The sequence below is a fragment of the Atta colombica genome, unplaced genomic scaffold (assembly GCF_001594045.1).
Source record: "Atta colombica isolate Treedump-2 unplaced genomic scaffold, Acol1.0 scaffold155, whole genome shotgun sequence".
NCBI classification, from domain to species: domain Eukaryota; kingdom Metazoa; phylum Arthropoda; class Insecta; order Hymenoptera; family Formicidae; genus Atta; species Atta colombica.
Genome location: NW_017259245.1, coordinates 2,438,603 through 2,451,715, shown reverse-complemented (window position 1 = coordinate 2,451,715; position 13,113 = coordinate 2,438,603). Strand labels below are relative to the sequence as shown.

Here is a 13,113-nt window from a genome sequence, read left to right as displayed (position 1 = left end):
ATAAAATCATACTAATATTATATATAACTGTACATTTTTATTTTTATTATATCTTATATTATTATTATCTAATTTTGTTAAATTAAAGAATGTTGGAGTTTTATAAAATAATAAGCTGAGATATTTTTATATTCCGGCGAAAAAGTGTAAATTATTGTAAAATATTTTTTTATACATTGTTTAATATATTTTTTTCTGTTAGTAACTATTTTTTACGAATATTAAATGTGCAATTCCATCAAAAGCACACAATTAAAAAACATCGTATTAATTAAAATTCTTATTTTTTAGAAATACTATCATAATTAATTATTTAACATGCTTATTTTATTTAATTACTTACTTAATATCTATTTACTTTTTTCAGAAAATTGTGATTAAATTCATATTTATAATGTTTTCAAATACTATTTAGGAAAAAATTAATAATATACAATATATGATAAATAATAGTGGTTTTAATTAGGATATATAAAAAACACTCGCAGGCCTATTCTGTAACTCTTAACATAAATTTTATTATCATTATTACGCAGCTGCGCAGCTCTTTTACTATGGTAAAAATATTGCGCAGCAGCGTTATAATGATAACGAAACGTGAATTAAGAGTTACAGAATAGGCCTGCAAGCTTTATATATAAAGAAGAAATCAGGTAACTATTCTTGAATTAATGATGTTTTGTAATAATAATTGTAATTTCTTTCAGGAGGATGTCCCATGATACGATTGAACAACGGAAGAATTCGCATTCGAAGTCGAGGTAGAATCGCGAGGTTTAATTGTTTCGATGGATTTACTCTTGTGGGCAACAAATATTCCACGTGTGCACGTGGACAATGGGACACATCTGTCCCCGTGTGTGTGAGTAAGTAAAATTTAAAGTAAGAATAACTGACGAAATGGTTAATTAAATAATGCTAACGGATTTTGTAACGTGACATCTGTAATATTTCTTGATCGATCGTCTTTCTTAAAAAAAGTTTAATTTCCAATAATTTAATGTCTAGGTATGCAGAAATTCTCTTAACAGGTTCTCCGATACTAAATATTTTGATTAGAATATTAATAAAATAAAACATGTCTGTAGAGTAATGTACAATAATAAACAAAATAATTGCACTGTAACGATTTGCACTATCAATATATTTTAATCAGTTTTAATGAAGGAATTATTGATAATAGTAAATATTAAATGCAACGTGTTTTCTAAATTTTAAATGAGATAAGATGATTAATAGATTTGATTTATTTTTTTTGGTGTTTAGACGCGGAATGTCCCGTACCATCAGCGCCTAGTCACTCAATTATAGTACAAAAATTAAATGGTGGAATATTAATGTTCTTCTGCGAACCTGGTTACTTTCTGATCGGTAACCCTGAAATTTATTGCGACGGACGTCAATGGAATGGAACAATTCCTTATTGTCGAAGTACTGCAATAAAAAAATTAATTTTATTTAATTATTATTGCTTTGCTTGCTTAATAAATGCATTGTATTCTACAAAGTAAAAGATATAAATACTTTAGAAAAATTAGCAACGCAAAAAATAATTACTTAAAAAACATAATAAAGCCTTACAAATTTGCAAAATAAAAGAAAAATAATAGCAGTATTGACGCGAAAACAAGCAATAATGGATTACGAAGACTTAATTAATTAATTTATTCTCTGAGAAAATGAAAAAAATAATAAAAACATTACTTAGTTTTCATTAGTTTGAAAAAGTCACAATGTAATAAAATAATGAAGGGCAAGGAGAATTGAAAAGCTTAAGCCGTAATTTAAAATGAAAGAAGCATAAATTGAAAAAGCATAAAAGAAAATAATATGTAAAAAGATTAAGAAAATAAAAATAAAAAAGATAAGAGACTATGTCAAACGCTACGAAAACAATAAGTTATAAGATTATAATAATTATATAGATACCAAACAATGATTTAGCGTATTTTTTGGAGGTCAATGTTACAAAAACTTGTTGATAACAAATTCATCGGTCAAAGTCGAGAATCCTGTTAAGTTCAAAGATAAGATATAAAAGTCCGATAGATTGTTAAAAATTGAAAGTTAAAAGATTAAGTTTAAAACGAATAAAAAGAAGAGAAATAAATTAAAATTTAAGAGATAAAAATTGAATAAAAATAAATAATAAAAAAAAATAGAAAAATTTAATTTGATATTTTAATAAACTAAAAATATCTATGGAATAGTATAAATTTAAACAAGAGAGTCAATTAGGATTAAAAATGAAAATGAATTGATATAAAAGAGCGTCAAGAGCTTATAAATGTCCCTTGTGGTATTATCTATGATCTCTTAATATAACCCTCAACATTGAAAAAACCTTTCTCTGGGAAATAATGATATCGAAGGTATGTCGGATATTTTCTTATTTTAAAAAATACAATGAAAAATACAATGAAAATATTTTATATTAAATATAAAATGATTTCGACATTATTTACTCACGATTATATAACTCCGAGAAAATAGAGCGATTTCGCCAAGATCTCTCTCGCAAAAATACTTTTTTTGACTGAATATATATTTGACTGAATATATATTTTAATTAGAAGAAAACAACACATATATTTAAATATAACACTAATAAACAGACACTTACTAAAAACTTTTCACAAATTTTCTTTTGTCAAAAATCTTTCGAATTTACATTTGAGAGATCCAAGTTATCCAAGTAAGCCAAACTTTTATTGCATCACAATTAACATCCAGACAACAACGAAATAATTACAACACGGCGATCGATAAAAAAAGGTTTCAAGTCTTTTTATCTTCTTTCTTCAACTCTGCAATATTAACCGTACAAAAATAGCAGTCGACTAAAATTTTCACTCGAGTCCAAATGACCCACTCATGTAATTGAGGGTTAATAAGTCTCGGGGATAATTTAATTATTGTTACTGAGAAGCTTAGTATGTCACGCTTGCTCAATTTGTAATATATATTTATTTTTACATAATTGCATGTAAAGCCTTTTTTCTTTTTTCCTTTTCAGCTTTTTCTTTACTTAATTTTAATTAAAAGTTTTATACTTTTTTTCTGCTTTGTGATAATAACATCACAAGTTTTATTCGCGTTAATACAATTTTTGTGATAATCTATGGTAAGAGGCGAACGCAACCGCACCGACACAATGCGATTTTGAAAGTCCGGATCTTTGTTGGTGGGAACAAGACCCACAACATGATTTTGATTGGAAACGTCATAACTTTGAGACACCGAGTTTGCATATTGGTACTGGTCCGACGCACGATCACACTCTGGGAGCTGGAAATGACGGTACGTGTCTTCCTATGACTTTAAATAACTTCAATGTTTCAACGAAATGCTAGATTATAAATTACGCAGAAAGGAAATAAATTGTTTTTCTAATTATTGCTCATACTTGACAACTTTAGGATATTATCTTTATATTGAGGCATCCGGACGATTGATAAATGATACAGCAAGAATCATATCTCCCCTGTACAATTCTTCATTGACTAATTCAGGATGTTTCTCATTCTGGTAAATAATATAATATAAAATAAATCCTTTCAGTTTATAAGTTTTTATATACAACTTCAATTAGTTTTTAGACTTTTTTAAGAAAAAGCACTTCTATTGTTCTATAAATAATTAATAAATAAAATTGTTTAAATTTTCAAACATTTCTATTACAATTTTAATAAATAAAATTTAAGAATAAATTTATTAAATTAAAAAAATTTTTTAAATGAAATGAAATAAAATAAAGTTAATAGAGAAATGCAATATAATAATTGCAAAAATTTTTATATTTTTATATCATAAAAATGAGGGATTTATATAATGTAGCTTACATATTTCATTTATTAATATTTTACAAACTGTTTCAATAGGTATCATATGTACGGTGCCACAATTGGCTCATTGAATATATATTTCAAGCAAGAAGATACTATGCCACGATTGATATTCACCAAAAGTGGAAATCAAGGAAATCAATGGTTCCATGGCATTTCCGAATTACCAAAAGCTAACGCCAGCTTTCAGGTAACATAAAATAATTGTTTCTTAAATAATTAAATTGTGTCTTTGATCATTGTTTTTTTTTAATATAATATTACATTATTATTAAAAAAAATTAAAATTAAAAGAAAATTAGAAATTTTTGTCGAAGCTTTCATTATATTTTGAATACGATTTCTTTGCTTTGTTAATACATAACACATAATATTATTTCAATATTAGCTTTAATTAAAAAATTAAAAAAAAAGTTAAACATTTTTTACAGATTATCATAGAAGGAGTGCGAGGTATCACTTATGTGAGTGATATCGCAATAGACGATGTCGCTATTTTACAAGGAGATGATTGTATTGTTAAAAATGAATCTGTCAACGTAACTGTAAGCGATGAGGGTAAATTTTTATTAAAATTAATTTATTAAAAATTTATTAAAAATTGAAAATTGATGTATTTTATGATAGAGTAATTGCAAGTATTATATAAATTTATTTGACAAAATTTTTGAAAAATATTTGCAAAAAGTAACGTGTATAAATTAAATTTCTTTAAAATACATTTTACGTACAATATTTGGAACATATTTCAGTTTGAAGATCACTGTCAACTTCAGACGTCACAATTTTATTTTAACGATTACCTTGCAGTAAAATAAAATACAGGGTATTAAATATTTGAACAATTTTGCAGAATTTCTTTCTGACAATATAATATTAATTTTCATAAAAATGTGATATTAATATTCCACATAAAATCAAAATTTTTTTTGACAATATGACAATACTTTCTATGTACATATAGAAATGTGACATTTATTATGACATTTTATGACATTTTTATTAATATAATTTTTATTATTAGAAATTAATATCTAGAAATTAATGTCATTGTCAAAAAATTGTGTATAAAGAAAAATAGACTGGATAAATATTCTGAAAAATCTGTTTCAGATCAAATCGAAATTGTTAACGCGCAACAAACCTGTCGAGACAGATGTGTTTCATTAGAAAGCATTGTATCTATCCCGCCATTTGGACCAGAGAGTTGCCTTTGCACGATCGATTGTGCGGAACGCTCTATTTGCTGCCCAGATTACGCTGAATATTGCATACTAGGTAACTGTTTACTATTTTAATAGGATCCCCAATAGGATGTTTTGATAGGATATGCTTATTGAAATCAAATTATGTAAAATCACAATAGCGATTCCATATATGGTATGTTATTCAATTTTGTGATATATGATTGGAATCTTAATTATCATTGCAGGATATAGCACAATATTCGATAATGTCACGACAGGATTACCGAGTGCAGCGACGGTTGCACCGGTAAAGAATTCTACTCTGACAGGATTTCCTATAAATCCGAAGGATGACATCGACCCAGGTATGTTCAACTTGACGACATCGACAACATTAATGACAATGCGAAGATCTAACAGCACAACGACAACGCAAAGACCTATGATTTCAACGTCTCAAATGAAGCCTCAAACCAAGAAACCGACTATACGGAGAACAACACCTGCAAAATTAACGCAGCAGACGGAAACGAAAGAAACACCTTTCGTACCCCAGATAAAAACTTCGACAACGAAATACATAGAACTTCAAGATCGATCTGGTATATTTATTTCATTATATACTGAGAAAGTAAGAAATATTATTTGATATTAAATCGCGATGGGACGTCTTGATCTGGTTTAGTTCTTGAAGAAAGTTCGAAGTGAGTTAAAAAGTTAAGATATAGACTTATCAATTTTGAACAACTACATCACAAATGTATAATATATCTATATTTATTATAAATATTGACTGACCTTTTTCTTGACATACATAACTATTAGCTGACAAGTCGAAAGAAAAAATGCAAGACAAATTTTACACAAATTTTACACTTTTAACACAAATAGCACGTCTTGAGATAAACTAATTTAATTTATTTAAAAAAAAACTGTAATTATTTATACATTATAATATAATATGTAATTAATTTAATGATTTAAAATAGCAGTTCAATAATCATTTTTGTTGTTAGGATTATGCTGACTGCTCTTTTATGTTATTGACAATGAGAAAAATTTGCAGATTTACACACCGTGAAGCAAAATCCAGAAAAGGTGAAACAGAGTGGAGGCATCGAAATACTGGAAATCATTACCGCAGTGGGTGCAACTTTGGTCGCTTTGTGTGTGCTTTGTGTGACACTTGCGACTGTGATTATTGTTATCAGAAGGAGGAAAACTTATAAAAGAGGAGCGAGCGGATCGGCGCTCTCGGAAGACAGCGATGTCCGTTTCTTAACATCGGACGAAATCCTTGATTTTAATTTAGCTCGACCTACTGATAATGATGAAATGTAGCTTTACTTTATCAAAATTTCTCCTTTAAATGAGTTTAAATGAAGTTAAATTAAATTGATTAAATAATTGATTAACAAATTGGTTAAGCAAATGGAGCCATATAGAAAACTTGACACGCGAAACATAATCGCAGCTGTATTATTTTTATTAATTTTTATTATCTGATCCTTTTATCATTTCCATTAATGGATTCAAACATTTTTATATCGAGGAAATTACATATGTAGTTCCTTGAAATGTTAAAGTTATGTATATTTTTACGACTATTTCAAAAACAAAAAAATTTATGCTAAACCTTAACTTTTGCCCTAATAAGAATAATAAATATTATTGCGAATTTATTATTATATAATATAGAAAATTTTCCAAAAAGTTAAGATATTAATGTATATACAATTTATTAATATTTTGCATATGAAGAAAATAGGAAATTATTATATTTAATCTTTGTAATTATCATTCAATATAAAATTATTATTCATTATTAATAAAAAAATAAATTATTTTACAAAATTTAAGATTATTTTCTTAAGATTTAAGATTATTTAATTATTTTTATATCTTCAAAATTATTTTAATTCGAATGCATTATTATTTATGCATTTAAGTCTCATTTCCTAATTATTTACTTTTACATTTTTTTTCTATATTCACAATTTCAGCACAGCGACCTAATTCTTTGACGATGGAGATAGCATCTGAGGTAAATTAATCGGTAACTTCATTGTGCAACATTCTATTTGGGAAGTCAAACACGCACCTGGGATTGATGTCGAATGCATCGATTGATTTCACTCTGCGAGTACGTCATTGCCAAAATATGTATGCCAGCTCACGTAATTTCAATAGAACGTCTAGACAAATGGTAACTAGACAAGTGGACGAATTAAGTCTAAATGCTTAAATAGTTATATTACATATATTTCATGAGGTGCGAGTAAAGGCTTGTATTCATTTCGGAGAGAGGATCTTAATTTATATTTCCTCGAGAAAAAGAATTTTTTTAATTAATATGCACACTCCTTGTGGAAAAAACCCCACGAATGTCAGCCTGATAAATTATTTATGAAGTCACCTCTGTAATCGCGGCATGCGAAGTTTTTGTGGTGAATTATACAGGTTTGCGGATGGCGCTTTTCTCTCAGGAGAGAGTACTGAGGAAGAATACAAAGCGAAAAGTGAATATCGAATTTAGTACGTGCGTGGTCGATTTGCTGCACGGCGTAGTTTCGATCGCGTTTCACATTTTGATGTTCACAAAGACATTGTGATTTAGACTTTTATGTTTATTTTACAATCTCTCTACGCAAATACAAACATGTTTTTTAAAGAATATTTCTACATACTATTCTAAAATTCCCACATATTTAGTTATTAAACTTTTAAATTATGACCTCGATATAAAATTTCTTCTAATTTATTTTAAATGAAAATAAAAGAAATATATTTTTTATTTAATATTATTTAGATCATAAAAAGTTTGGAATTGTTTATTCTTCCATCATTTCTAATTTCACATTACTAGATGTTCATTTTAGAAATAAAATCCAAATTAATTTCTAAGGAAGACTATTAAGTTCTATATATTAATATTGTTAAAAAATATTTTCTAATTTCTATTATTTTGGTAAGTATATTAATATTAAATATTGCATTCAACATTGATACAAATTAATAGACTTTAATTAAACATAATTTAATTATATTAAATTTTATATTATTATTAATATTAATAAAATATCAGAATTACACTAGATCTATTTACGCGGGATGCAATAAACAACATATTTATTTCTGGAAATGTAATTTAGAGGATAGCAAAAAAATGATGAACTTTGTCCCGATAAGCTATCTATACTTCTGGCATGCGGAAGTGTCTCTTATTAAAGGGCGAACTGAATTTCCATTTCCATGCTAATCTCCTCGCACAAATGGCCTGTCAGTTTCTACAGCGCGACTTACGAGACGTGAAGACACGTCTTTTACACGAATAGCATTGAGGGGTTGAGCCATGCCGTCCTTAGCGGGGGATGAGCGGGCGTTGAAAAAATATTGGAAATACGTCGCCCACATCTCGCGGCGGCCTTTGCGACTCAGTCAGTGAAATTTCGCCTGTTTCACGTCTGCTTGCGAAAGCTCACTCTCGGACATTTTCTATGTCAATTACCGAATTGTGCCGTGTATCATCTCTCATCGATTCCACCAATCCTGTCCAGCGATAGATTTAGGCTTAGAATTTAAGTCAATTTAAGTTCATGTGGTGGAGAGAAGAATGTTTTTTCAAAAATCAGAATTTGCCTTTATTTTAAAATAAACATAATATAATTAAATAATGTTAATAAATTAATATAATTTAATTTATAAAATGAGACGAACAAGAAATAAAAAACAAAAGATTAAAAAAGATAAAGTAAAACGCACCAACAAGAGCTAGCGCGGATATTAGTGCGTAGTTAAATTTTATTACAACTGGGATCAACTTTTACAATTCACAAAGTGAAAAGTTGATTCTGCAGTTATAATAGAATTTAATTGCGCAATATTCGCTGGCTCTTATTGATAATAATTATTTTATTTTTTAAGTTTTTTATTCTTACAGCCGTTTTATTTTTTATTTGTTATTAAAGAATAAAATGTATTGATAATTATGAAGAACTCGATATCTTCCAGAGAAAAAATATTAATCTATTTAGGCAAATCAATTAACTATTGTAAAAACTAATTGATTTATTAAAACGTACATATAATTATTTTATTAATTAATTATTGCAATTAATTGCACATTATGAAAAATCGAGAATCTAGAAGAGAGACCTCATTATTTCTATATTTCTTCCGCAAATTCTTTTTCCTTATTAAGTTTTCATTGTTACGAGAAGAATATTCACGTCAGTTTTACTGGCAACAAGATATCCTTATATGCTGTAATACCTAAATACGCCAGCTGTATATCGATGATCACTGCTTAGATTGTTCGTAATGTCAGATTATAATCGCGGCGACGGGCGAGGATTGGGTTTCATTGTCATTCATCGTCGATCGCATTTCGCGTACTCATACGCGCGTGTGTGGCCGCGTGCGTGTCAATGATTACGTATTTGTATCAGATCGCAACGTAACAAGACGCGATTGCGTGCGGCACGTGTATCGCTGAAAGACAAACCACGTGGGATATACATGCCACAAAGAAAGAATGGAAAATTTATTGCGCAGTCTCTCGCTTTCTCCTTGCCTCCTCTCTCTCTCTCTCTCTCTCTCTCTCTCTCTCTCTCTCTCTCTCTGTGTCTTCTAATTCTTTCCTTCATCGTTCTACTTGTTGCAGCCGACAATAGTGTATACTATCTGCTTGTCATGTCGTAGGGTTGATAAATCGAAGCGACGTCCGCATCATGTTCCTATTATTTCTCCACTTTCTTTCACTTCCTCGAATTCGTCTTTCTATGCGGCTCTGCCAAGTTCTGTCTATATAAAGTCTCATCTAGATCGCTAGTAATTGATTACTCTTTCATGATACTTTTCCTAAGCTCGAAAGCGGAAGAAAATCTCGAACAGGTTTTTCTGGAGAAATTGCAATTGTAAACTATTGCGAACGCCAAATATGGTATTTTAGGAAAGAAGCGTCATCGCATTATGGAAACGTGATAGGAACCAGAGAATTCTTATATTGTAAAAGTATTGTAATAATGTAAAAGTAATGATTTTAGATATATTTATATAATTAATCTTTTAGCATGCACAGTTGATTGAAGTTTACCATGTACTTCGTATACCTAGCAAAAAATATTGTAACTCATTTTTTATTTCTCAATGAAAAATTTATTCTTTTTGGATAAAATATGAAGTTAGAAAATGTTGACGTATTAAAATGAAAATATTAAAGTGGAAAAGGATTAAAATAATGCTTTGATTGTGGAGATAATTTTTGGAGCAAATTAATTACGTCAGATTAATCTCTTTCCTTATTTAAGCAAAGCAAACTGAAGAGATTTATAAAGTTCCTACGGAACTTCCTCTCAACATGGCACAGGATTGAGCTGTCGCTATAGTGATGTATGCAATAATACTTCCCGAGTGTCACAATACGGTTAATCATCCTAAAGCCGATGTTAAGCCGCCTATTTAGGATGCTATGGAAGGGGAGGTGGCTTCAGAATTGCGCTTATAATGTCCGCAAACAGTAGCGAGGTAGGCAAGTATAAAATCGAACGATTCCTCGATCAGTCACAGTATTCGGACTTGTCTTCGCGGTGTATCGTCATCGTGATCTTTACTGGGCTAATCTTCTTTGTTGTACTAAGACGCAAGGTAAGCGAAATCAGTTCTCCAGGTATTAAACAGGATCTTAGAGAAAGTACGCGAAATTTTTTGCACGCTTTCTTTATCGCTTCCTTGTTGATCGCAATTCTAATTTCGATAACAAGAGACAACACGCGCTCAGGCAAATGAAACAAGTTTATGTTTTAATAAAATTATCGTTATAAACGTACCTCGGTGTTACATCCGAAGAGACGGGTGTAATTCATTTATAATCGGATTAGAACTTATCTCAAATTAAATTATTTAATTTTAAATGTGGTCTACTTTTAAAACTAAAATTAATGTAAAGTAAAATTAAAATTAAATTTTTGTTATATGCCACTTGGCACGTATGTTTGTATTAATTATTTAAGACTAAAAATTTTATTTATTTATAAATTGGTGTTAGATGTTAGTATTTTGCAAATGTTATTCGTTTAGAGAAATTGATGATAAATACGATATCGATACAAAATATTTATTTTTTAACAGAGATGTATCACACTATTGTTACCATCATTGCCACTGTTTGTTGTTTCCTCGTATTGAGAGCAACAGCGGAAGAGATTGTCCAACAGAATCAACAATCTCTGGATATCGGAAATGTCGCTATCGAAGATCAGGTTGATGGTGACGCGATACACACCAGGGAAAAGAGAACGTTATTCTTGAAAAAGAAGCTGCTCGGCGCTGGTCTTCTTGGTTTCGGTCTTGGAGTCGCAAAGGGGTAACAAATTTATATTCTTTCTCATTTTGTTTTTTATTTTATTGCTCTTAATTATTAATAGAGATTAATTTTGCAAAAAAGCAAGATATATATATTTCAATAACATATTTTAGACTTATATATAATGTATTTCAATAATATATATATTTCAATAATATAGAGTTATTATTCATATTATTTTGGCCATAAGAGAAATAGAGTCCTATTATTTTCTTTTTTAACACTAAAATTCTTGATATATAAATGTATGATAAACGATATATAAAATTTAAAATGTTAACACGACATCAAATTAATTAAAAACTTTATTTTTCTACGTAATACAATAAATGACTTTTTTATTTCTTATTTCATTTTCAGTTACAAGGCTGGTTACTATACTGCACCGGAAGTGCATCACGTTTACCTTTCGCCACCAGAGAAATATGTGGAATTCGTCGAGAAACCCATTTACATAGAGAGAATTGTCCCAAAACCTATTTATAAACCACATGCCGAGTATGCTGCGCCAGTCTGGTCGCAACCAGACCCATCTTATGGGTAAGGAAAATCAGTCGCTAATCTCTTCTGTCCTTCCTAATAATTGTGTGATATAAAATATGATTTCTATTATATTATAGTTTATATTTTGTGACAATGAAAATAAAATTTTATTTAAAGATACAATATATATTAGGAAAATTCAATACTAAAGTTATTTCTACTTACTCAACAAATATTAAAAATAACATAAGAAAACAAAGAAAATTAAAAACGGTTTAAATAAATTACTTAAATATTACGATAATTATTGAATAGTTTATTATTATTCTTAGACAGTCTCTTTAACATTTTTCTGATTTTTCTTTGCAGTTCCTGGTAAATCCGGAATGCAATTCGAATTACAGCGTATAACTGCGTACCAGTCTGATCTCCTTGTTATACCTCGAAATTCTAGGAACAGCCAATAATTACGGATGCATCATGTTGAGTCTCAGTCAGGTTACCCAATTTTAAGTGTATAAGGATAACAATAAGAGTATCTAGCGTAATCAAAGAGATTGTTATTTTTGTTACCGATGTTACAGATTAAATAAATTACAGCCTGTAAATATTACAAGTGTTATTATTAAAATTTGTATTCCTCCTATTTCTGCAAAAAAAAAACACGATATAAAAATTCAGCAAAAAACATTATTTTTAATTCAAAATTTTCTTCTGATACAATATTTTTAGAATTATTATTATTATTTTTTAAATGTGGTTTAACTACATTTTAATCAGAAATAAATATTTTGTTGAACTAATAAATGATCCCAGAATAATATTAGATAATCAGAATAGTATTTTTGATAACGATAAAAAGAATTTCTGATTATGATAACTAGAAATTCTGTTCGGTCTCACTAAGACCAAGAGTGATTTTTGTCAAATGTTTTTATTGATGTAATCAGAATATTTTTCTCAAACAAATTTTTCCCATACAGCACAGAAAAATTGCAGAAACATTGTAGAATGATTTCATTGAAACATTGCAATATTGCATGTTTGCGAAACATTGCTGAATCATTGTTGCAAAATTCCAACAATATTAAGATGTCCGCTTTTTGTTATATGCAACAAAACGTTCCAGCAATATTGCAATATAATGTATTTGGATAAATTTTTTACAAAGACTCTAAAATGAAAATTATTTGTATATCATTAACTTTAATTTTTCTATAAATCGTATTTTTAG

General features: G+C 28.7%; 1 protein-coding gene across 2 annotated transcripts in view; it reads left to right on the top strand.

The window, feature by feature from the left end:
* Positions 1-11,940, top strand: part of LOC108685694 (MAM and LDL-receptor class A domain-containing protein 2-like) — a 13,060-nt gene extending 1,120 nt beyond the window's left edge. The window contains exons 2-12 of one of the 2 annotated variants that reach the window (XM_018190613.1): positions 708-866; positions 1,267-1,431; positions 3,130-3,300; positions 3,420-3,528; positions 3,882-4,035; positions 4,277-4,403; positions 4,959-5,123; positions 5,278-5,634; positions 6,099-6,301; positions 11,164-11,396; positions 11,757-11,940. In XM_018190613.1, the coding sequence (XP_018046102.1) occupies positions 708-866; positions 1,267-1,431; positions 3,130-3,300; positions 3,420-3,528; positions 3,882-4,035; positions 4,277-4,403; positions 4,959-5,123; positions 5,278-5,634; positions 6,099-6,301; positions 11,164-11,396; positions 11,757-11,940 (2,027 nt within the window). Of the gene's footprint in view, positions 1-707; positions 867-1,266; positions 1,432-3,129; positions 3,301-3,419; positions 3,529-3,881; positions 4,036-4,276; positions 4,404-4,958; positions 5,124-5,277; positions 5,635-6,098; positions 6,881-11,163; positions 11,397-11,756 lie in introns of those variants that run through there. The other variant, XM_018190612.1, reaches the window with a different exon arrangement.
* Positions 11,941-13,113: the final 1,173 nt, after the last annotated feature.